The sequence below is a fragment of the Callorhinus ursinus genome, unplaced genomic scaffold, assembly GCF_003265705.2.
Source record: "Callorhinus ursinus isolate GAN/ISIS: 27379988/994484 unplaced genomic scaffold, GSC_fseal_2.0 scaffold65, whole genome shotgun sequence".
Lineage (NCBI taxonomy): Eukaryota > Metazoa > Chordata > Mammalia > Carnivora > Otariidae > Callorhinus > Callorhinus ursinus.
Window position 1 is genome coordinate 5,926,961 of NW_027397127.1, and position 24,897 is coordinate 5,951,857.

At 36.3% G+C, this 24,897-nt stretch overlaps 1 protein-coding gene across 1 annotated transcript in view; it reads right to left on the bottom strand.

The window, feature by feature from the left end:
* The window catches only part of COL4A5 (collagen type IV alpha 5 chain), a 233,304-nt gene that overhangs the window by 80,325 nt on the left and 128,082 nt on the right, over positions 1-24,897 (bottom strand). The window contains exons 10-21 of the mRNA XM_025853713.2: positions 23,108-23,170; positions 21,017-21,052; positions 20,887-20,928; positions 20,635-20,727; positions 19,358-19,411; positions 19,206-19,262; positions 18,915-18,959; positions 17,318-17,371; positions 15,694-15,735; positions 13,544-13,676; positions 1,877-2,050; positions 1,479-1,562 (exon numbers count right to left, since the gene is read on the bottom strand). Of these exons, the coding sequence (XP_025709498.1) occupies positions 1,479-1,562; positions 1,877-2,050; positions 13,544-13,676; positions 15,694-15,735; positions 17,318-17,371; positions 18,915-18,959; positions 19,206-19,262; positions 19,358-19,411; positions 20,635-20,727; positions 20,887-20,928; positions 21,017-21,052; positions 23,108-23,170 (877 nt within the window). The remainder of the gene's footprint in view (positions 1-1,478; positions 1,563-1,876; positions 2,051-13,543; positions 13,677-15,693; positions 15,736-17,317; positions 17,372-18,914; positions 18,960-19,205; positions 19,263-19,357; positions 19,412-20,634; positions 20,728-20,886; positions 20,929-21,016; positions 21,053-23,107; positions 23,171-24,897) is intronic.

The following is a 24,897-nucleotide window of genomic DNA, read 5'->3' on the forward strand; positions in this document are numbered from 1 at the left end:
ACAAGAGTCTTCCAGAGTCCTGGAAAAGTTCTATATTTTGATTTAGATGGTAGTTACATGGGAGATTATATAGATACATTGAGAGAGAGAGAGAGAGAGAGAGAGAGGGAATGAGACATATGAGAGAGAGGGAGAGAGAATGAGATATATAGAGAGACAAATATACAGAAAGATATATATAGACATGTCTATCTCTATCACTACCTCTATATCTAATATATATATAATAGTCCAAGGAGGTATGAAGAAAATCAGGACAAGTGAGGGAAGTGTTTAAAAATGGAAAAATAGAGTAAAAAAAAAGAACTGAGACTTGATATTTGGATTAGCAGGGTATAGGCTGCTGGTGACTTGGAAAAAAACAGCATCTGTGGAGTGGTAGATTAGGCAGCAAAATTTTGATTGGAGTGAAGAGTATCCACAGATAGTGAGTAGAAAATCCTGGGGTTTTGCAGCAATGGGAGCAGAGGAATAAAGCAGGATCTGGCAGGGAAAGTGGGATTATAATAAGGTATGTTTTAGATGGGTGAAAAAAGGTATATTTGGGGCACCTGGGTGGCTCAGATGGTTAAGCATCTGCCTTCGGCTCAGGTCATGATCCCAGGGTCCTGGGATCGAGTCCCGCATCGGGCTCCCTGCTCTGTGGTGAGCCTGCTTCTCCCTCTGCCTCTGCCTCTGCCTCTCATGAATAAATAAATAAAACATTTAAAAAAAAAGGTATATTTGTATGCTGCCAGGAGTGATCCAGTAAAATGGAAAAACTGACAATGTGGGAGAGGCAGGAATTTCTGGAATGAAATCCTTGGGAACATAAGAGGGAATGGAATCCATTGTTCAAATAGAAGAACTGGCTTTAGATAGGAGCAGTGAGAGTAATAGGCAGGAAGGCAGAGTATATGTGCACAGATGCAAGTAGGTGGGTAAATGTGGTAGTAGTATGTGAAAATTCTCTTATTACTTCAGTTGGTCAGTAAAAGAGGAAGCAGGTCCAAATCTTAACATGAGAATGGAAGAGGAGGTGTTCAAAATTTGAGGAGGGAAGAGAAGGTGTAGGCTCAGAAGATGTGATAATTCGGAATTACCAAAACTAGGCTTTTGTTCCAAGTGAGTACAATGAAGTGAGAGGAGAGCGAAGGAGGCAAGGGTTTATACACGGGACTGTTTACAATGATTGATCCTGACATTTATAGGTTAAGAGGGAAGAAAGGACATCAAAAGGTTGAGGGAGAGTCAAAGTTGGTAGGGATCAGTGAGGTTGAAGTAATACTGGAGTCAGGTTATCAGAGGTAGTGAGCTAGAAAGGATACAGTGGTCGGAAAGTGGGACTCATAAAATCAAGATTATGGAAGTGTGCATTACAGGTGATGAGATGGTCTTGGGAGGAAGACCATGACAGTGAGTGACTGAGGTGGAGTGGAGGATATAGGGCACTTGGCTGAAGATCTGAAAGAAGGAAGGAACGACTATGGGGGTCAAACCTTTCACTCCTTGTTCTCCTTGGAGTCCCCTATCACCTGGAGATCCTGGAGGGCCTGGAGGGCCGGCTTCACATATCTCATCACCTGAGACAAGATAAAGGATAGCAAGCTAATTGTTGTGAAATATCCAGAAGCCTAAACAAAAAGAAAGCTTGACAGGTGAGGAAAAAAAAAAAAAAAAAGATCTATCTTCAGTTACTTCTCTGCAGTAATACCACTACCTATAAGCAAAAGGAAGATATAATAAGGGTGCTAATTTGAAGGGAAAATTTAAACATCAAGGAATCACCAAAAATCAAAAGTAGAAGCGGTACAATAATGCCAACCTTCAGCTGGATTCACCTACAAATGAAAACAAAACGAAACCCACAGAACTTAAGGAGAAAAGGATAGCTTACTAGGAGGGATGTGAGGGCCAGGAGGGCCAGGAGGCCCTGGAAGGCCAGGAGCCCCAGGCTGTCCATCAAGTCCAGGAGATCCAGGAATAGAAATTCCAGGTGGACCTTCATCACCTTTCTGGCCCCTTTCTCCAGGAAAGCCAGGGGGGCCAGGAGGACCGGTAACCGAAGTCCCTAAGATAAAAAAAAAAAATTAAAGTGATCAAAATGATCTGATTTTAGAGATATTACTTTAGTTCTCAATGAGAAATAATAATAAGATCTTCCTTTAACGTATAATGCCAGTCATATTCTTATTTTTTCTATGAGAATCGACATCTGGAAAAGCAGGAAAAGTTTTAAATAATGTAAGTACCAGTTTGAGTGTAAGAAAGAATAATTTAAGGTAGCTGTACTACTTTTGGAAATGTACTGATAACCCTCTACCTGCTCTTCTTTGATGCTATGATCTTTTTTTTTTTTGATGCAATGATCTTTTAATCCAAGAAATACTAGAAAGCCATTAGCAAGAGAAAAAGAGGCATCTAAAGTTTTCATGCAAACATGGCTCTATTTCCGGACATTCTTCCGCACTATTTTTCTATCATGAACACATCTTTTTAGAATAATAAAAATAATCATTATAATTATAAATGATTTGAATAATGTTTTCAAAACTGCTAAGGAAAATATACCCATTTTGTTCCTTTTAAAAACCATCTTTATAGGGGTGCCCGGGTGGCTCAGTCATTAAGCATCTGCCTTCGGCTCAGGTTATGATCCTGGAGTCCTGGGATCAAGCCCCGCATTGAGCCCCGCATCGGGCTCAAGCCTGCTTCTTCCTCTCCCACTCCCCCTGCTTGTGTTCCCTCTCTCGCTGTCTCTCTCTCTCTGTCAAATAAATAAATAAAATCTTAAAAAAAATTTTTAAAAATAAAAACCATCTTTATAATGATGTACTATAAGTGGGCTAATTGAATTTAAATAAAAAAAGAAAAGAAAATGCTTCTATCTTCATGAAAGATGTTAGTTGAAAAAATAAATAAATAAAAACCATCTTTACTACATTTACAAATTTATATTCTAAATGCATTTTAGAATCAGTTTGTCAGCTTCATTTCAAAAAAAAACTGGAATTTTGAATGAGATTAATTTGAATTTAAAGATTAAATTTTGGTAGAATCACCTGTTCATAATATTGAGTTCTCATATGAAAAATTAAGTGTATCTCTCCATTTATTTATTAATTTTATATTATTTAATGATCTCTTACAGAATTCTGAAAAAAGGTCTTACACATCTTTTGTTTGGTTTACTCATGGGTTAATTTACTACTGTGAATTTTATTGCTATTACTACTGTTAACTGGAATTTTTTTCTTGTATGTTTAATTTTTTTTACTGCTGGTGAAGAGAAAGGTAAATAATATTTAAGTATGCAACTATCATATCTGGCCACCTTGCAAACATTCTAAGTTCTGGTAATTTGTCATTTGATTCTTTTAGGCTTTCTAGGTAGACTATGATAGGGTTTGTGAATAACTAAAATTTGGAGTTTTGTTCCATCCTTACACCTCATTTTTCTTCCAGACCTAGTGTACTGGCTGGTCTCTCCAGTGTAAGGACAAACGGTATAGGCAACTCTGAGTATGTGTATCTTATTTTTTATTTGAATGAGAATATTCCTGATGTTTTACCACAAAAGTATGACATTTCCTGTACAAACCTGTACTTGGTATATGAAGCAGATAGCTTCATCAAGTTCCCTTTTAAACTTAGTTTGATAACTTTTTTACCTTTTAAAAACTGAATGGGAATTTTATTCACTGTTTTCTTTGCAAATACTGGCCTATTCTCTTTTAATCTGTCAGTGTAGTAGTCAATTACAGTAAGGTTGAAACATCCTTGCAATCTTAGGGTAAAATCTAGTTGGTCATCTCATCATATTATTTAATATAGTTCTGAATTGATTTGCTGGTATTTTATCTAGGATTGTTGTTTCTACATTCATAAGTGAGATTGAATTATAATTATTTCTAGTGCTATCTCCTTGGTGGTTTGGTATCAATGTTATTAAATTAAATGTCCTGGGGTGCCTGGGTGGCTCAGTCGTTAAGCATCTGCCTTCAGCTCCAGTCATGATCCCAGGGTCCTGGGATTGAGCCCCGCATTGGGCTCCCTGCTCAGCGGGAAGCCTGCTTCTCCCTCTCCAACTCCCACATGTGTTCCCTCTCTCGCTATCTCTCTCTCTGTCAAATAAATAAATAAAATCTTTAAAAAAAAAAACAAAATAAGGGGCGCCTGGGTGGCTCAGTTGGTTAAGCGACTGCCTTCGGCTCAGGTCATGATCCTGGAGTCCCGGGATCGAGTCCTGCATCGGGCTCCCTGCTCGGCAGGGAGTCTGCTTCTCCCTCTGACCTTCCCCTCTCTCATGTGCTCTCTCTCTCTCTCATTCTTTCTCTCAAATAAATAAATAAAATCTTTAAAAAAAAACAAAATAAATTAAATGTCCTTTTTAAAAAAAATGTTCTAAAAGTTTGTAAAATATCAGAATTACTCACCCAACAACTTAGTAGAATTCATCCACAAAACCATATAACCACCCATAAAATGTTTTTTCATGGAAATCCTTAACATTACCAAATCTTCCAGAGGAATTAATCTACTTAGGTTTTTTTACTTTCTCAGGAAAATTTTAGTAATTTGTGTTTTTTCTTTCATGAGGAATGCGTATTTCATTTAGAATTTCCAGTACATTGATAGAGTTTTATAGTTTTCTTGTAATTTAAAAAGTTTAATTGTATTTATGGTAATAATATTTTCTTTATTGAATTATTTGTGCCTTTTCTTGCTTTTCTCTTGATCATATTTCATTCTTATTTTTAGCTTTATCAAGTTGTTCCTTCTATTTTGTTTATGCTTATTTCAGTTATTATTTTTTCAAATTACCTCATTTATTTTTAGTATTTTTAATTTTGTAATACAATTAAGGGTACCACTCTGGTTATTGTTTAATAAGTTTTGATATAAGGTTGTTTAGCATTTAGTCATTTCCATTTGTTTCTTCCTTACCTCCAAAGTTATTTACATATGTGCATTTTAATATACAAATGTAAAGATATTTGGTGCTTTCTGTTATTAATTTCTAACTTCGTTTCCCTGTGGTCACAGAGCATAGCCTGCATATAATTTTAAAAGATTTTTTCTGGGGGCGCCTGGGTGGCTCAGTCAGTTCAGTTAAGTGTCCAACTCTTGGTTTCAGCTCAGGTTGTGATCTCATGGGTGGTGGGATCCAGCCACACACCGGGCTCCTGCTCAGTGGAGCGTCTGCTCCAGTCTGCTCTAAGATTCTCTCCTTCTGTCCCTTCCCCTACTTGCGCCACTGTGTGTCTGTGTGTGTGCACGCGCGCGCACCTCCTCTCTCTCTTAACAATAAATACATAAATCTTAAAAAAAAAAAAAGATTTTTTCTGATCTAGTAGAGTCAATTTTTGTAAATGTTTCACGTAAGTTTGAAAAGAATGTATATTCTCTGCTGCACACAGCTTTTCTTTCTCCCACAAATGCAGCTTGATTGTGTTGCTCAAATCATTTATATCCTGATTTATTTTTTACCTCCTTAATATGTTAGGGATTTACCAATTTATCACTTGTAGTTTATCAGTTTTTACTTTATATATTCAAAGCTGTATTTTTAGATGTATAAAGTTTCATGACTTTTACATCATTGTGGTATAATTTATCTATATCTATGAAATGTCCATGTGAAATATCTTTTTAATGTACTTCTTGAATTGAATTCTATTTCATACTATATTAGAATTGTTAAACCAGCTTTCTTTTAGATAGCAGTTGCCTAATATCTTTCAACTACTTTATTTAAAAAAAATTATGTCCTTTTACTTTAAATAGGCCTATTATGCACAGTATATATTTTTTATTTCAATTTTATTTTAGTTTTTGTCTTTTAATCAGTGCTTAGTCTTTTCACATTTATTGGAATTACTGATTTATTTGTGACTTCTTGTCACCTTATATTTTATTTTCTATTTACCAAAGGATGTGTAAGTCATGCATTTTATTTATATTCTTCTCTAGTGGTTACTACTAAAATTTTGACCTATGTATTTAAACTTACATTTTTCTAAAAACTTAAGAGTTAATAATATTAGTATTCTCTCTAATAAGACAAAAAAACCTATGATTGACTTTCCCCTCTTCTCTCTGTATCACTACATCATATGGTAATGTATATAATTTTAGTTCCACAAAATATCTTTCCTAACCATTGGTTCTTGTATCTTACCCATTCCCACCCCCAAGTTCATCCTGAATTCATTTCCTTCTTCTTAGACTAAACCCTCCAGTAACTACTTTACAGAAGTTCTGGAGGTGGTAAATTTTCGAAGTAGCCTATCTTCACACTACAATAACAGTTTGATGTAATACAGAATCCCAAATTCATAGTTATTTTCCTTTATCACTTTGAAACTGCTCCAATATCTTCTTCTGACTCTCATTGCTTTGTAGGTGGCCTGCCTTTTCCCTCAGAGAGTTTTTAAGAGCTTCTTTTTATCCTTAAATTCTAAAAGGTCCCTACAATATGTCATCATGTATTTGTGTATTATTATTATTTTACTCTTGTTTGGTAATTCATATACCATTTCATAGGGGCTCATGTTTTCTTTCAATAAATAGAAGTCCTCAGTCATTAATTTTGCAAATATTGCCTGTTGTCCCATTCTCTCCTCCTTGAACTCCTTCATGGTAAATTTTGGAACTTCTAGGTTTATCCTTTTTCTCTTAATTTTTCTTTCATATGATCCAATTCTATAATGCTGCATCCTGGGAGAATTCCTTATCTGAATTTTCTAGACATAGTATGTGTTTAGTCTACTATCTTGAAATTAGAAATTCAAAGTACATACTTAGAATGAAATAGGACCCACATTTATTCTTTCTCCTTGGGGGATCACTGAGTCACTCATCTCATAATGTTAATATTTCATTAGTCAAATATTTGAAGGGTAGGGAACAATAATTTATTAAACATATATGTTTGCCAGGTGCTATGCCAGATGCCTTTTCATATTTTACATAAATCCATACTATCTCTTCATTTTAGAGATCATTCAAATAAACATGCTAGACAAGGATGTTACTCAGTCTATGGCCAAATTAGAAATGCTCTACTGTATTGTGTATCTTCAGTAAGGGAATGGTATAATGCTCAGTACTGAGTCCCCAAATTTTATAGCAGAGCAAAATCACTATGGGGATTTCTAAACAGGTATTTCTGGAATTCTAAGTGGATAGTGCCATTTACTATTTTAATATAGGAAATCTTATCAAACTAGGCATTATTAGAATAGCATTCCCTTCCATAGCAGAATAAAAAATGTAATGATTAATTTTGGGATCACAGAAACATTGGGTGTAATTTATTAATAATAAAAGGTAGAAATGGTATTTTTAGTGTAAAAGGGAACTATCAAATGGACTTGGCTTCTTTTTTTTAAAGTACAGGTGAGTTTTTTGGGAAAAGATGGCAGAAGAGTAGGGGACCATATTCCAACCAGTCCCTGGAATTGAGCTGGATATCTATCAGACACTCTGAACACCCACAAAATCAGCCTGAGATGTGAGAAGATAGATCTGGATCTCTACAAATAGAATATTGCAGGCTGTTGGTTTTGAGGTACGAAGCAGGGAGCCGTGATTCTGCGGGCAGATATCGGAGGATAAACGGAAGGGGTCGGAGCCAGGCCAACAGGATTCTACACCACCCAGGAGCGATAGCCTCCGCGCTGGGGACCGGGCACAGACTCATACACCGGTAGTGGTGGGGAAAGGACTTTAGGGCAGCCCCCAGGACAGAAACCTGGAGGGCGGGGCCGCTTGTGCTAACTGGGGGCAGCTGGCGGTTTTAGAAGCACAAAAGGCAGAGACATGCCCCGACCTGGAGCTGAGGACTGGGAGCGCTGCTGAGGGGTGCACAACCCAGGACGCTGCAGTTTATAGCAGCACAGACAGAAACGGAGATAGTATGGCCTGGAGAAGAGACTGCGACCTCTCTGCTCTGAGGCAGAGGGTTGGAAATGGTCTCTTCTGCTCTGACTCTCGGAAGAGACGCAGAAAGCTGCCAGAGAACAAAAGCTGCAAAAAAACTGGTTTTCACTGAGCCACCACAGGGGGGAGGGCAACTCTGCCCAAACAGGGTTGCCTGAGTAACATCGCAACAGGCTCCTCCCCCAGAAAACAGGCTGGGAAAACAAGAGGCCAGCAACCCTAAGGTCCCTAGAAAACAGGTGCATCTTGCTTGGGTTCTGGTCAATAATTTGGACTCTATACATTCCCTCCACCACTCATCAACAAAATAACTAGGAGGAGGAACCCCCAAAATAGGAAAGACTCAGAGATTATGACTTATGCCACAGATTTACAAATGGATTCAGATAAAACCAAGATGTCGGAGACGGAATTCAGGCTAGCAATTGTGAAGACAATAGCTATAATGGAGAAATTAATTAATGGCAACATGGAGTCTCTAAGGGCAGAAATTAAAGCTGAACTGGCAAAACTTAAAAAATGCTATCAATGAGATCCAATCTAATCAAGATAATCTAACAGCTAGGGTAAGCGAGGCAGAAGAACGAATTAGTGACCTAGAAGACCAATTAATAGATTAAAAAGGGAAAAGAGGAGGCCAGGGAAAAACAACTCAGAATCCAGGAAAATGGGATCAGAGAAATAACTGACACCAAGAAACGTCCCAATGTCAGAATTATTGGAATCCCTGAGGGGGTGAGAGAGAGAGAGGACTAGAAGATATATTTGAGTAAATCGTAGCTGAGAACTTCCCTAATCTGGGGAATGAAACAAACATTTGTGCCCTAAAGGCAGAGAGGACCCCTCCCAAGATCAAGGAAACCAGGCCAACACCCCGGCATGTAATAGTAAAACTCGCAAATCTTAGAACCAAGGAAACCATCTTAAGGGTAGTTAGGGGGAAGAGATTCCTTACACACAGAGGGAAGAACATCAGAATAACGTCAGACCTATCCACAGAGACCTGGCAAACCAGAAAGGCCTGGCAAGACATATTCAGGGTACTAAACGAGAAGAACATGCAGCCAAGAATACTTTATCTGGCAAGGCTGTCATTTAGAATGGATGGAGAGATACAGAGCTTCCAAGACTGGCAGAAACTGAAAGAATATGTGACCACTAAGCTGGCCCTGCAAGAAATATTAAGGGGGGGTTCTATAAAAGGAGAAAGACTCCAAGAGTGATATAGAAATGAAATTTATGGGGACAATCTATAAAAACAAGGTCTTCAGAGGCAACACGATGACAATAAATTCGTATCTTTCAATAATCACTCTCAACGTGAACAGCCTAAATGCTCCCATAAAATGGCACAGGGTTGCAGATGGGATAAAAAGGACCCATCCATATGCTGTCTACAAGAGACTCATTTTGAACCTAAAGATACATCCAGACTGAAAGTGAAGGGATGGAGATCCATCTTCCATGCCAATGGACCTCAAAAAAAAGCTGGGGTAGCAATTCGTATATCAGACAAATTAGATTTTAAACTAAAGACTGTAGTTAGAGACACAGAAGGACACTATATCATTTTTAAAGGGTCTATCCAACAAGAAGATCTAAAAATTGTAAATATCTATGCCCCTAACATGGGAGCAGCCATCTACATAAGCTAACTGTTTACCAAAATAGAGTCATATTGATAACAATACGTTAATTGTAGGAGACCTCAATATTCCACTCTCAGCAATAGACAGATCATCTAAGCAGAAAATCAACAAAGAAACAAGAACTTTGAATGACACACTGGACCAGAGGGACCACATAGATATATATAGAACATTCCACCCTAAAACAACAGAATACTCATTCTTCTCGAGCGCACATGGAACTTTTTCCAGAATAGACCACATACTGGGTCACAAATCAGGTCTCAACTGATACCAAAAGACTGAGGTTATTCCCTGCATATTCTCAGACCATAACGCTTTAAAACTGGAACTCAATCACAAGAAAAAAATTGGAAGAAATTCAAACACTTAGAAGCTAAAGACCACTCTGCTCAAGAATGTTTGGGTCAACCAGGAAATCAAAGAAGAACTTAAACAATTTATGGAAACCAATGAGAATGAAAACACATCAGTCCAAAACCTATGGGATACTACAAAGGCGGTCCTAAGGGGAAATACATAGCCATCCACGCCTCACTAAAAAAATAGCAAAATCCCGAATTCACCAACTAACTCTACACATTAAAGAACTAGAGAAAAAGCAACAAACAATGCCTAAGCCACGCATTAGAAGAGAAATAATTAAGATTAGAGCAGAGATCAATGAATTGGAAACCAGAAACATAGTAGATCAGATCAATGAAACTAGAAGCTGGTTCTTTGAAAGAGTTATAAGATCGATAAACTACTGGCCAGTCTTATCCAAAAGAAAGGAGAAAGGACCCAAATTAATAAAATTATGAATAAGAGGGGAGAGATCACGACTAACACCAAGGAAATAGAAACAACTATTAGAAATTATTATCAACAAGTATATGCTAATAAACTGAGCAATCTGGATGAAATGGATGCCTTCCTGGGAAACCTATAAACTGCCAAGACTGAAACAGGAAAAAACTGACAACCTGAATAGGTCAATAACCAGTAAGGAGATTGAAGCAGTGATCAAAAACCTCCCAAAAAACAAGAGTACAGGGCCTGAGAGATTCCCTGGGGAAATCGAACAAACATTCAAAGAAGAAATAATACCAATTCTCCTGAAGCTGTTTCAAAAAATAGGAACAGAAGGAAAGCTTCCAGACTCGTTCTTTGAGGCCAGGATTACCTTAATCCTCAAACCAGGCAAAGACCCCATCAAAAAGGAGAATTTCAGACCAATATTCCTGATGAATATGGATTCCAAAATCCTCAACAAAATCCTAGCTAATAGGATCCAACAATACATTAAAAGGATCATCCAGCGCGACCAAGTGGGATTTATCCTCGGGCGGGATGGCAAGGGTGGTTCAACATTCGCAAATCAATCAATGTGATAGAACACATTAATAAGAGGAAAGAGAAGAACCATACGGTCCTCTCAATTGATGCAGAAAAAGCATTTGACAAAATACAGCATCCTTTTCTGATTAAAATTCTTCAGAGTATAGGGACACAGGGAACATTCCTCAAGTTCATAAAATCCATCTATGAAAAACCAACAGTGAATATCATCCTTAGTGGGGAGAAGCTGAGAGCCTTTCCCTTAAGATCAGGAACACAACAAGGATGCCCACTCCCGCCACTATTGTTCAACACAGTACTGGAAGTCCTAGCAACAGTAATCAGACAACAAAAAGAAATAAAAGGTATTCAAATTGGCAAAGAAGAAGTCAAACTCTCTCTTTTCGGAGATGACATGATACTTTATGTGGAAAACCTAAAAGACTTCACCCCCAAATTACTAGAACTCATACAGCAATTCAGTAATGTGGCAGGATACAAAATCAATGCACAGAAATCAGCTGCTTTCTTATATACTAACAATGCAACTATAGAAAGAGAAATTAGAGAAACAATTCCATTTACAATAGCACCAAAAACCATAAGATACCTCAGAATAAACCTAACCAAAGAGGTAAAGGATCTATACTCTAGGAACTACAGAACAGTCATGAAAGAAATTGAAGACACAAAAAGATGGAAAAACATTCCATGCTCATGGATCGGAAGAATAAACATTGTTAAAACGTCTACGCTACCTAGAGCAATCTATACCTTCAATGCCATCCCAATCAAAATTCCAATGACATTTTTCAAAGTGCTGGAACAAACAATCCTAAAATTTGTATGGAATCAGAAAAGATCCCAAATCACCAAGGAAATGTTGAAAAAGAAAAACAAAGCTGGGGGCATCACATTGCCCGATTTCAAGCTATATTACAAAGTAGTGATCACCAAGACAGCATGGTACTGGCACAAAAACAGACATATAGACCAATGGAACAGAAGAGAGAGCCCAGATATGGACCCTCAACTCTGTGGTCAAGTAATCTTTGACAAAGCAGGAAAAAATATGCAATGGAAAAAAGACAGTCTCTTCAATAAATGGTGCTGGGAAAATGGACAGCCACATGCAGAAGAATGAAACTTGACCATTCTCTAACACCATACAGAAAGATAAACTCGAAATGGATGAAGGACCTCAATGTGAGACAGAAATCCATCAAAATCCTAGATAGAACATAGACATTATCCTCTTGGACGTCAGCCATGGCAACTTCTTTCAAGATACATCTCCAAAAGCTAGTGAAACAAAAGCAAAAATGAACTTTTGGGACTTCATCAAGAGAAAAAGCTTCTGCACAGCAAAGGAAATAGTCAACAAAACAAAGAGGCAACCCACAGAATGGGAGAAGATATTTGCAAATGACACTAGAGATAAAGGGCTGGTATCCAAGATCTATAAAGAACTTCTCAAACTCAACACCCCAAAAACAGATAATCAAGTCAAAAAATGGGCAGAAGACATGAACAGACACTTCTCTGAAGAAGACATACAAATGGCTAACAGACACATGAAAAAAATGTTCGTCATTAGCCATCAAGGAAACTCAAATCAATACCACAATGAGATACCACCTTACATCAGTTAGAATGGCAAAAATTGACAAGGCAAGAAACAACAAATGTTGGAGAGGTTGTGGAGAAAGGGGGACCCTCCTACACTGTTGGTGGGAATGCAAGTTGGTATAGCCACTTTGGAAAACAGTATGGAGGTGCCTCAAAAAATTAAAAATAGAGCTCCCCTATGACCCAGCAACTGCACTCCTGCGTATTGACCCCAAAGACACAGATGTAGTGAAAAGAAAGGCCATATGCACCCCAATGTTCATAGCAGCAATGTCCACAATAGCCAAACTGTGGAAAGAGCCGAGATGCCCTTCAACAGATGAATGGATAAAGAAGATGTGGTCCATATATACAATGGAATATTACTCAGCCATCAGAAAGGATGAGTACCCAACTTTTACATCAACATGGATGGGACTGGAGGAGATTATACTAAGTGAAAAAAAGTCAAGCAGAGAAAGTCAATTACCATATGGTTTCACTTCTTTGTGGAACATAAGGAATAGCATGGAGGACATTAGGAGAAGGGAGGGAAAAATGAAGGGGGGGGAAATCAGATGGAGAGATGAACCATGAGAGACAATGGACTCTGAGAAACAAACTGAGGGTTCTAGAGGGGAGGGGGGTGGCGGGATGGGTTAGCCTGGTGATGGGTATTAAGGAGGGCACGTACTGCATGGAGCACTGGGTGTTATGAACAAACAATGAATCATGGAACACTGCATCAAAAACTAATGATGTAATATATGGTGATTAACATAACAATAAAAAAATTAAAAAAAAAACTAATGATGTATTGTACAGTGACGAACATAACATAATACAATTAAATTTAAAAAAATAAAGTACAGGTGAGAAATTTGGTGAGAAAGGCTACAGTATGAGTTGAGAAGTTCCCGTCATTTAAAAGATACTCATGTCTTCTACTGCTATGCTCATCCTGGAACCAGTATGATAATACTGGACATGTGAATTAGCAAAGATGCTATAAACACAAGAACATTAGGTACAGTCTCTTTTACCTGGAGGTCCAGGAAGGCCAGGTGGACCCTGTATTCCAGGAAGTCCTCGCTCTCCTTTTTCTCCAGGCAAGCCGGGTAACCCAATGTTTCCTTTTTCTCCTACAGTTACACCAGTCCCAGGCCTAGGAATTACCTTTATTATGAAAGAAAAAAATTAAGGAACTCAAAGAGGAAGAGGCCTGTTCTCCTAAAAATAATCTAGCAGCTATATACAATTACAGTGCCATCATTTTCACAAAGCTCCGAATGCAAAATCATCAAGACTACTACACAGATTATCACTCACATTCCGTATCACTCCTATCCTTCAACTAATTAGAAACTGTTTAATACCAGCAATAATATTACCACCCTCCTGAGCCCCAGGCTTACAGAGGTAGAATTATTTTTGAATTCTCTTATCACATTCAATTCATTCCAGTTACCTAAGCCTAATAATTCTTTACTGAAAATGTGTCTCTAATTTGCCTCCTTCTTTCCTGTTGCCACAGCTACTATGCCCATCTCACACTTGGACTAACAGAAGCACCTTGGAGCTTCTCCCCTTCAATCCAAATCTACTGCTAGGATATACTTCCTCAAAAATCAATTTCTCTGTGTTAGCTACCCTATTTAAGGACTCAAAATTGCTCACTACTTCTTACTATGTCTGATGCTACTTTTCACCCTGGACTCTGTCAAATCTCTTCTCACTTCCAAGACCTCTCTCACCTATTTCATCTCCTATTATTTCTAGCAGTGAAGTTTTAGGAGAGTGAGGTCTGTCTGATTATGACCACTTCATGCATCTTGCACATTCTTGCCTTTCACTCTGAATATGCCATTTCAAATATCTATAATGCCTTTTCCCAATATTTCCCTTTAACAACCCACATTTCTTTCTTCCTCTAAACAAAATGAAACAAACTCATCTCTTTTAGGATGGCTTTATTGATTAGAATCAACTAATTGATCATTCCTTTTCTCTTGGTCTTCTTAGAATCTCAGTGTCTAAAGAATTTCATGTTAAGTAATTGAAATATAAAGAAAGTAATCTCATGGAGCTATAATGATAATTAAGCTTTAGACTTAAGAGACTGTTGGACTGAAGAACAAATCAACACCTACTGGCAAAGTGCAATATTTCATCCTGGCTCTATTGGATAGAAGAAATATTCAGACAAAAGGAGACTGAAAGTTGTGGGACCTAGAATGGAGATGATAGTTCAAAAGGGAAAGTTCAAAAGCTGCTGGATAGGACTGCATTCTCAAAATTTTCATTTCTTCTGTTATTTATCAAAATGTTATTATCTCATTTTATAAAGGAACTATTTCTCAGAGAACTAAGATTCTGATTTTAAAATGAAAGTGAATAAAAATTGTCTAAGATATTTAAGTATATCCTCATTAGATTTGTTAAGTACTAAGTATCAATATCTGAGACTGACTATAGACAGCAAGAATTAATGTTACTCAAACGTCTGAACATACAGACGTTACGACACTCGCACCTTTGCAGATTCAATGCAGTATAAAACCCAGAGTCTTACCAAATTTCAACCAAAGGAAAGCCAGTATGTCAAACTGTAGCAATGATATTTTATTCTTATTATGATTGGAAATATATTTGACTTAAATTCCATGGTGAATGCAAACATGGTAAAATCTGTAAACCTCCTAATTAATTTTTCATAGAGCAGTTTCCTACATTTGATTAAGAGCCCCTAGAAAGCACATACCCAAGGAAGAAAGAGGTGTGAATCAGACAATTACAAATTGAGAAAACCTATTAAGACCAAATCCATCTTTCCAGAGCTCTGCAGGGAAAGGGGCCAATCCCTTGTTTCCCAAGTTTCTTTTATTGAAGCCTTACAAGCACCACCTGCACCACCTGCTGGTTACTTGAGAAATAATTTAGCAATCATGATGCAAAACAACCCAATGCCATAATTTTGGATCTTTACTATGGAGAAGTAATATACAGGCAGAACAATACAAAGACATTGAGGTCAACATTACTGAAGTTTTTAGATGTAGACTTTTAAGCCAGTAAAAGTTACTAATGACTTGGAATTTTGTGTTTTATGAGGAAAAGGTACAGAGGATATTAAGGCACAAAAATAAAAATGCATTCATAAATCTGATAAATGAAGACTAAAAAAAAAACTTACAAGTCCAGGAGGCCCAGTTGGGCCAATGTCACCTTTTTGGCCCTGTTTAATACAAGTGTAAAGTAGATTAGTAAAAATCACATGAAAACATCGATTTCCTTAAAAACATAGCAGATAACTAAGTTTCATAAAGACCCAGGAATCCACAATGACATATCTCAAAGAGAAAACAACGTGAGGTAATGAGATGGTACTGAAATAAGCGCAGGAAGACTGGTGATGTTGTCTCAGATTTACTAGCTACACGATCTCGATCAAATCAATGAATTTATCTGCCTTATATATAAACCAGACTTCTAAGGTATTTCTAGATGCAACATCCTTTGATTTTAAGATTCCTATGTTCTAACAAAGTATAAATACTCTATAAAGAAGATACTGAAAAAAAATTGGTACCACTAGAATCTGTTAAAATTGTTATATTTTTTACATATAGCCATGTTTCTTTTAACAAAACTTGTCAAGGGCATAAATTTAGTGTTATTTCCATTCGTGACAGATATGTTAGAGCTGATGGACTTAACTACAATCAGCAACAGCTAATTAATTATAATTGCTTTTGTGGGTTACCTCTTAGAAACTAATGAAAGACAAATTCAGAGACAAAACGGTTACTCTAAACCAGTAGCTACAACAGCATGAAAAACACAGTATGCAACTGTTATTCTACTGGCCAAGACCTAAGGATAGATGTCTTTCTCAGACCTCTATTCTTGTTCTAGGCTTGTTCATAGGAACTCTTCATCTATCTAAAAGCTTCATTTAGTTTAAAGAATTAGTCCTATCACTTCACTTACTACTTGAAAAAAAAATCTTGTTCTCTGAGTATTTATTATCTTCCTTTATTCTGGCTGTGCCTCCTAGTCCAAGCTTGAAGTTGGATCTAGGTTAGAGAAAAACCACCATTAAAACATGCACCCTCTGGGTACATTCAAGTTTGTAGCACCTTTTCCTCCTTGCCCTGCAAAACAAAGCTTTTCGGTATTGGTTTTCACATAAAGCAATTAGAGACCACAGAGATCGGAAAACTGGATATTTTTGTGGTCTGCTATAAATAAGGGAAATGTGGGCTTCACATGTTCTTTCAAAGTCACTTTTTTTTTTCAGAGTCACTTTTTAAAATAGATGACTAAATAAATGACCTTCAGTCAGACTGTATAGCCAAATGAAAAAAAAAAGTGACAAAGAATTAGCCACAGACTTTCAGACAATAATTGCACAGAGAATGGAAATGTTTAGTGGAGACATTCTAAATTCACAGCTACGAGCCTTTTTAGTATGAGGACCTCACTAAAATAGTGCTGAATCCACTTTCTAGAGAATAAAAGTTTTGCCGATACATGCTCAAAATGAAGGCACCAACTTTTCACAATGGAAAAGCTAAAGTTAAACAATTCTTCATGTATTTCCACCACATGTATTGGGATTTAGGACAATGAATTAAAATTCAGAGGAAATGATACAAAAGAAAAAGGAGCAACACCAAAAGAGGAATAAGGAAGGTATGTTTTGAATATAAAAGCTAGTTATTAAGAACTTTTTCATTTAGAACTCAAACTTGGGAAAGAAAAGGATTATGTTAAGTAGAATAAAACCGATCACTTCAAAGTATTAAAATTCTTACCTTTTCTCCATCCCTTCCTGGTTCACCAGGGTAACCAGGATCACCAGGCAAACCCTTTAAAATATAGAGATCAGGGTGACATCAGCAAAAATGGTGGAGTAAGGATGTCTAAACACCCTCTCCTTCATAAAAGCAACAAAGAACATTGGCAAAAATGGTCAGAGTCAACTTTTTTAGAACACTAGAAATTAACCAAAGGCTTATAGCAATCCAGGAAGTATTTGTTGGGGAAAACAAAATGACTTAATCTTGGTAAGATCACAGAGCTTTGTAGCATTTTATCTTGCTCTAGTCCCATCATCCTTCCTCAGTCCCTTGAATGATATCCTTGAAAACCAACAGCTCACAATCAAGGTGAAAACCAGCAGCCTAGTAGCAAATGGAAGGGAAAGAACAGGGATGGAGCTTCTTCGAAGACCTAGTCCCAAAGTGTTGTCATTATTTGACCTGTCTGGTGACTATCTTTATTTGATCTGACTTGAGTTTTTCCAGTGAAAACAGAGAACAGTCTTTTCCCTGAAGATATCTGTCAAAAACAATCAGAGGCAATTATTGACCATCATGGCTGCCTAAATCATGAAACAAAGACCAGTCTGTCAGGAGGTAAGGCCTAAATTTACCTCCTTACGCCATTTTATGTTAAAGTAATTTGTGATTATAGAGTTTACAAATTGAGGACTACCTGTTTAGCAAAATCATCTGGAAACCAACTTATCTGATTTTAATACTTTCAACTTCTAGCTTGTTAAGAATTACTGTTTTCCATCAGAATGGTCTCCAAAATTTCATCAAATTTTCTGTCCTTGAAAACCTCTTTTAACATCTACTGAGGCTGCTTGAAATAATGTTCCTAGACTTGCATGTTTAAATTTTCCTCTTTATTTTTTAGTAATTAGAATGATCTGTCAAAAACTTTTATTGAAAAAACTTATGTTCACACAAAATACTGTATGTGAATGTTTTGAGCAGTTTTATTCATAATGGCCCAAAGGAGAAACAACCAAAATATCCTCCAGTGGATAAATGGATAAACAAACCTTGGTACATTCCTACAATCAAATACTACTCAGCAATAAAAGGAATGAACTATTGATAAATAGTACAATGTATTATGCTATGTGAAAGAATCCTGATTCAAAAAGCTATATATAATATGACTCCATTTAAATGACAATCTGGAATAGGGAATATCATAGGGATGGAGAACAGATCAAATGCTGCCAGGGGCTTTGGGTGGTAGGGGAGAAGATGACTACAAAAGAACATTGGGGGAACTTTTGAGGGTGATGGAACTGTTTTTGATTTTAAAGCTGGTTATACAACTGTATGTGTTTGCCAAAACACATAGAACTGTATGCTGAAAATGGTTCATTTTACTGTATACAAGTTATAGCTCAATAAATCTGACTTAAAAAACCTGAACTTTGTTTTTTAACAAAGAAATTTTCAATTCATATTCAAAAGAGAAGGTATAATTTCCATTCATAGTAACTATTTCCAAACCCAAGCCTGTTTGCCATCCTGCTTCTCTACAACCACATACAAATGTTGCTATTTGGGGGCAGGGAGGTGAAGGGGACAGGCTTTATCTACTCACTGGAATTCCTGGTTGGCCATTCTCTCCATCTTTACCCGGTTTACCCTATAAGATTCAAAGAAATGCAAGAATATAAATTTGTTATTTAGGAAGTATGAGATTAAAGAATATAATAAGCTTTATTCCTGCCTTGGACTATTAAGTAGACTTTTCAGACTTCAATATTGTAATATAAATAAATGAATATGACATTTTGAGACAAAGAAAGTAGGATTTAAGAGGAAAGAATAAAATTACACAAACACGCATTTAAAATCTTTTGCAAAAAGAATTAGGGGTCATAATACTTACTCTTTTGCCAGGCTCTCCTTGCTCACCCTTCTCACCTTTCATACCACCTGGAGGACCCTGTACACCAAAAGTAGTTTTACACTGGTTCATGGAGTGCTATGTATCAATACCAATTTACATGAAATGACATTAAAGAATTTTAGGTAACTTACCGGAGGACCACGTATCCCTGGAGGTCCAGGAGGTCCTCGGTCACCAGGAAGTCCCTATGCAGTAGTAGGGGAAAGGAAAGCAACATTAATACTAGAGCTAGCTAAGAATACTTTTAACAAACTGTACTATAGACTCAGGCAGTATAACTAAAGATAACAGGATGTTTCTAATTCAAAGTTGAAATCTGCTAGGCAAAAGAACCAAGAGCCATCTTTGCTTACTTCAGTTCATTTCTAATGTATGTACAAGCTGAGTTTTGAGGTAAATAAAAAGACAACACTTAAAATTAAATTATTAATGATACATTTTATAAAAAGCAAGAATACCTAAAACTAGGAGATATAGGGGCCATATAACACACATATATTTGGCAGAGAATTAAATGACCCAAATCCATATTGATGGTAGAGTTTCAATACAATTTGTCCTTTATTCTTAACTTTATTATTAGCATTTAAAGTGAAACAACAATGTACACACTTTGTTCAAGGGTGGGTCACTATGCTATAAAAGATATGTATGATCTCATCTACTCTAGTAGAAGCAAGGTATCACTTCTAAACACAAGGGTTTATAGAATAATACTCTTTGTATATCAGTGAAATGTAGAGAAGACAGTCATCTAAGACAATGACCATCGACCTTACCATGACCTAATTTTGTACATGAATGCATTATTCGTAACAGCCAAAAATGCAAACAATCCAAATGTCCATCAACTGATAAATGGATAAACAATATGTGGAATATTCACACAACGGAACATTATTCAGCCATAAAAAGAAATGAAGTATAATATATGCTACAATATGGAAGAACCTGAAAACATACTAAGTAGAAGAAGCCAGAAACAGAAGACCATATATTGTATGATTCTATTTATGTGAAGTGATCAGAGTAGGCAAATCTACAGAGCCAAAAAGTAGGTTAGTGGTTGCCTAGGGCTAAGAGTTTGGGGAGAAATGAAGAGTGACAACAAATAGGTATGGGGTTTTGGAGGTTGGCTGATGAGAATGTTCTAAAATTAGATTGTAGTCATGGTTTCACTACCCTGTGAATATACAAAAAAAAATAGAACTGTACACTTTAAATGCGTGAATTGTATGGTATGTAAATTATATCTCAATAAAGCTCTTTAAAAATTTAATCATCTCAAATTCTTGTTATTTTTAAAGTACCTTCACATATAAGTATATTTCAACTTATAATGAATGCATTTTAATGAAATGCCACTTTTATAGCAAAATGTTCATTGATTTCCTCTCTACATACTCACCTGATCTCCTTTCTGAAACTCTACATCAATTGGTCTTTTCTGTTCACTGATCTGCCCAGGTGGCCCAGGGGGGCCCTGAAGACCTTGCTCACCCTGTTTGCAAGATTTAATAAGAAAGTAATATTTCATAATTTACACAGACAATAATATAAAATGTAAGCTAAATCAGATGCAAGAAGCAAAAAGATGAGCTCAAATGACGAGGAAAGGAGAAAACTGAGGGCTGAATAATCAACATTTTTCTTTACTCACCTTTTCACCCTTGGGTCCCTGGAAATTTAAGCCCATATTCCCCTGAAGAGAGAGGTTTTAGTTTAAAATCTCATTGACACTAACAGAAAGAATTCACACCAAATAAAAAATGTACATAAAAGAAAATTACCTTTGGTCCTGGAAGTCCTGGTGGACCAGGAGGGCCCTAAGAATAGAAGACACGGAAAAGGAAAAAAGGGATATATTAATAAGTTTATTAAAAAATTATTCAGTTTTAAAATAATTATTTGGTTTCATAAAAAGCAAGGACAAAGCCCTTCAAAATAATATTTTCCTGTTTTTTTTTCTCACATTCAAATTGATTTTAACAAACCAGATGAATGTGGAAACTTCCTGTGACAGCATACAAGTGGGCAGGGGAAGAAATACAAGGATATGTAGAGGCAGAGGGTTAACACCCCAGTGCCAAAAACCAATACAAAAGTTAATCTCAACAAACATATAAAATTTCTCATGTCAGAATTATAGGTAAAAAATTTAGGTGTCATAAGGCAATTAACTCTCTAGTTCTAAAAAGCAGGTGTTTACTTCTTTAGCTCAGTTTTATTTTTATGTTACCTGACTTTGTAATGTTTCAAGGCTTGAAAAGTTAAATAGGCATTTGTTTGCCCAAGTGTATCACCTCTTTGATCTCAATGGATCTATTCATTTACATATTGTACCCTGGTGGCATTTCTAAGACTTTGCTTCAACCTGTTGAATCAGGGTTAATTGAAGGAACATTCAGAAGTGCAGAGTGAATCAGTTATATAGCCACAAGAGTTGAGGAAATTCAAGAAGTAACAACACACCTAGGGTATACTGATGCTGTAACAACAGAGTTAGGAAAAAGTGCCATAGTCCAGAGTCTCATGTTTTGCAGGATGTCTACAACTAAAATAGACTAAACAAAGGGGGTTTTCTAATCCTCGTGTAGATATTTCCAGGAAAGCAGAAATCACAATCTTTTCTGGTAGATTCTTTTAGTATTTTCCAAATGTTATTTCCTTCATTCAAAAATAGAGGACCAATTGTCACAAGCAAAATTGTGCCATCTATAAAGGTATAATGAAAACTGTCACTTAAATATATGGTAGATGAGAGAGTGGCTATATGGTAGATGAGAGAGAGAGTGGCACATGAGAAATTACTTTTACGGAAGTACAATTTTCTTTCCCTTTTAAAAGGCAAAGCTCTAAGTCCAAAACATGACTTGAATGAAATCGAAGTATTTCAGGAGCAAAAATACTCAGAATTTAATTACAGTAGAAAATATGAGTGACCATAGAGGTAGTAAAGCAGAACTAGCTGCATAGTCAAGTCTTTAGAAGTTTTTGCTTCTTTCCTGGGGTATACAGATCCTTACCCCATTGCAGAGTGATTTACTACCCTCATGAATCCTACTGTTTTGTCACAGGCCCCTCAGAAATGAGAGCCAATATTTTTTTCTGAATGCCCATTTTTGTTCCTCTTAAACAGGAAACTGCAGTTTGAAGAAACATATTTCATCAAGTGACTAGAGAACTGCCCTAGAAGACTGACTGCAATGGCTAGAATCAACTTTAACACTGACACATCAAGAGGTAACCAATGAAATATTTTATTTTAAATCTTTCTTTGTGTGTACCTCATTTTCCCCCAATTATAAAATGAAGCTATTACTTAGCACATATATTGTTCACCATAGCATTGTAAAATATCCTGCAAATAAAAAAATATATACATAGGGGCGCCTGGGTGGCTCAGTTGGTTAAGCATCTGCCTTGGGCTCAGGTCATGATCCTAGAGTCCCGGGATAGAGCCCCGGGTCGCGCTCCCTGCTCAGCGGGAAGCCTGCTTCTCCCTCTCCCACCCCCCCACCCCCGCTTGTGCTTGCTCTCTCTCTCTCTCAAGTAAATACATAATATTTAAAAAATAAAAATAGGGCTCCTGGGTGGCTCAGTCAGTTAAGTGTCTGCCTTCAACTCAGGTCATGATCCCAGGGTCCTTGGCTCTCTGCTCAGTGGGGAGCCTGCTTCTCCCTCTGCCTGCCGCTCCCCCTGATTGTGCTCTCTTTCTGTCAAATGGGTAAATAAAATCTTTAAAAAAATAAAATAAAATAAAAATATAGATCATAAACATTGAAAATGCATTATACTTTCAAATAGTAGAAATAATATTACTATTCCTGAGAGAAAATTTTTTTAAAGTAGGAGAAATGAAATTACAGAAGCAAGCTTACCGTCAAACCTGGTGGTCCTCGGGGACCAATTGGCCCTGGTAAACCAGTAGGACCAGCTGGGCCCTGTTATAAAGGAAGTGAAGAAAACGATGAAAAAAAAAAACCTCTCACTGTATCATGCAAAGAATTAATGAATGAAATTTTAACTTAAGTAATTGCCAGAATTTGGTTACACAATTCTACAATTCTGCAGTATTATAAGCAGAATTTTAAAATGTATAAGAATAAAAGGATTAAGTAACTATAAAGAAATTCAACTAAAAAGAATGGCTACAGCTTTTAGAAAACTGATGTTTTACAGTGGCAGATAACAAATGTAGGACAAATACACAGTAAGGAAGTTTTACAAAATAAAGTGATAAAGATGGGTGTTTAGTGGGACTTTTATGCTACAAATGGGAAGGGAAGGACTACCAGTTTCCAGGTGGCTTCTCTGTTTTAAAATAAAAAATAACTATGTATTTACCCAAAGAAAGTGAAAACACAAATTTGAAAATGTATATGAACCTCTATGTTTATTGCAGCATTATTTACAATAGCCAAGATACGTAAGTAACTCAACTGTCCATCCATAGATGAATGGATAAAGAAGATGTGGTGTGTGTGTACACACACACACACACACACTGGACTATTACTCAGCCATAAAAAGAGTAAAATCTTGCCATTTGCAACATGGACAGATCTAGAAGTTATAGTGCTAAGCGAAATAAGTTAGAGAAAGATAAATACCATAGGATTTCAGTCATATGTGGAATTTAAATTAAGAATTTAATTTAATCAAAACAGAGAAATTAAAGAGACAATAAAAAAGAACAGATTCTAAATAAAGAGAACAAACTGATGGTGCCAGAGGGGAGACAGATGGAGGAATGGGTGAAATAAGTGAGACAGATTAAGAGTACACTTATTTTGATGAACACTGAATAATGTACAGAACTGTGGAATCATTATATTGTACACCTGGAACTAATGTAACATTGTATATTAATTATACCAGAATAAAAAATTTAAAAAAATTTTTAAAGGATGCAAAAATTAATTAAATTAAATAAAAAATAGATTATTAAGACAAAGAAGGAAGTGAGAATAACTGGGACAACAGATAAAGGAATGATGCAAATTTTGTGGAACACAATTTGGCATCTTCAAAAGCTGAAAATTTGACTTCAGTGAAATCCAGCAATTCTATATCTAGGTATAAATCCTGGATTATTTGGTAATTTAAAAAATTCCCAAACAACCAAATATTCAATAATAGGAGATCAGAGAAACAAACTGTAGTATGTTCACACAATGGAATGTTATATGGGAGTGAAACTGAATGAACTACAGTCACATATAATAATATGGATGTATCTTAATATATCTAGTGGAAAAAGTTGCAGAACTATATAAATGTTATGTTATTTTAAAAGCAAAATTAAACACTCTTGTTTAGAGATATATGTATTTATGACAAACTATCTTTAAGGAGCAACAGAAAACTCAAAATGGTACTTATATCTTCGTAGAATGCAGAAGGATGTGACTGTCAAGGAAACCCCAGGTTGACTCAAAATTATTTGAAATATTCTAGTTCTTAAATGTTATTTTGGATTCATAGGTGTTCATTTGGTAGTTATGTTTCATAACATATATTTTGCATGTATTCTGCTGCATTTTCAAATATTACATAACAAAAAATTATAAGGGATAAAGGGCAAGATTGAGAGTACTTAAGACCACAAGGATGGCTTTTGTCAAGCATGGAATGAGTTGGTAATTAATGAAAAAATTCCCCAACAGTG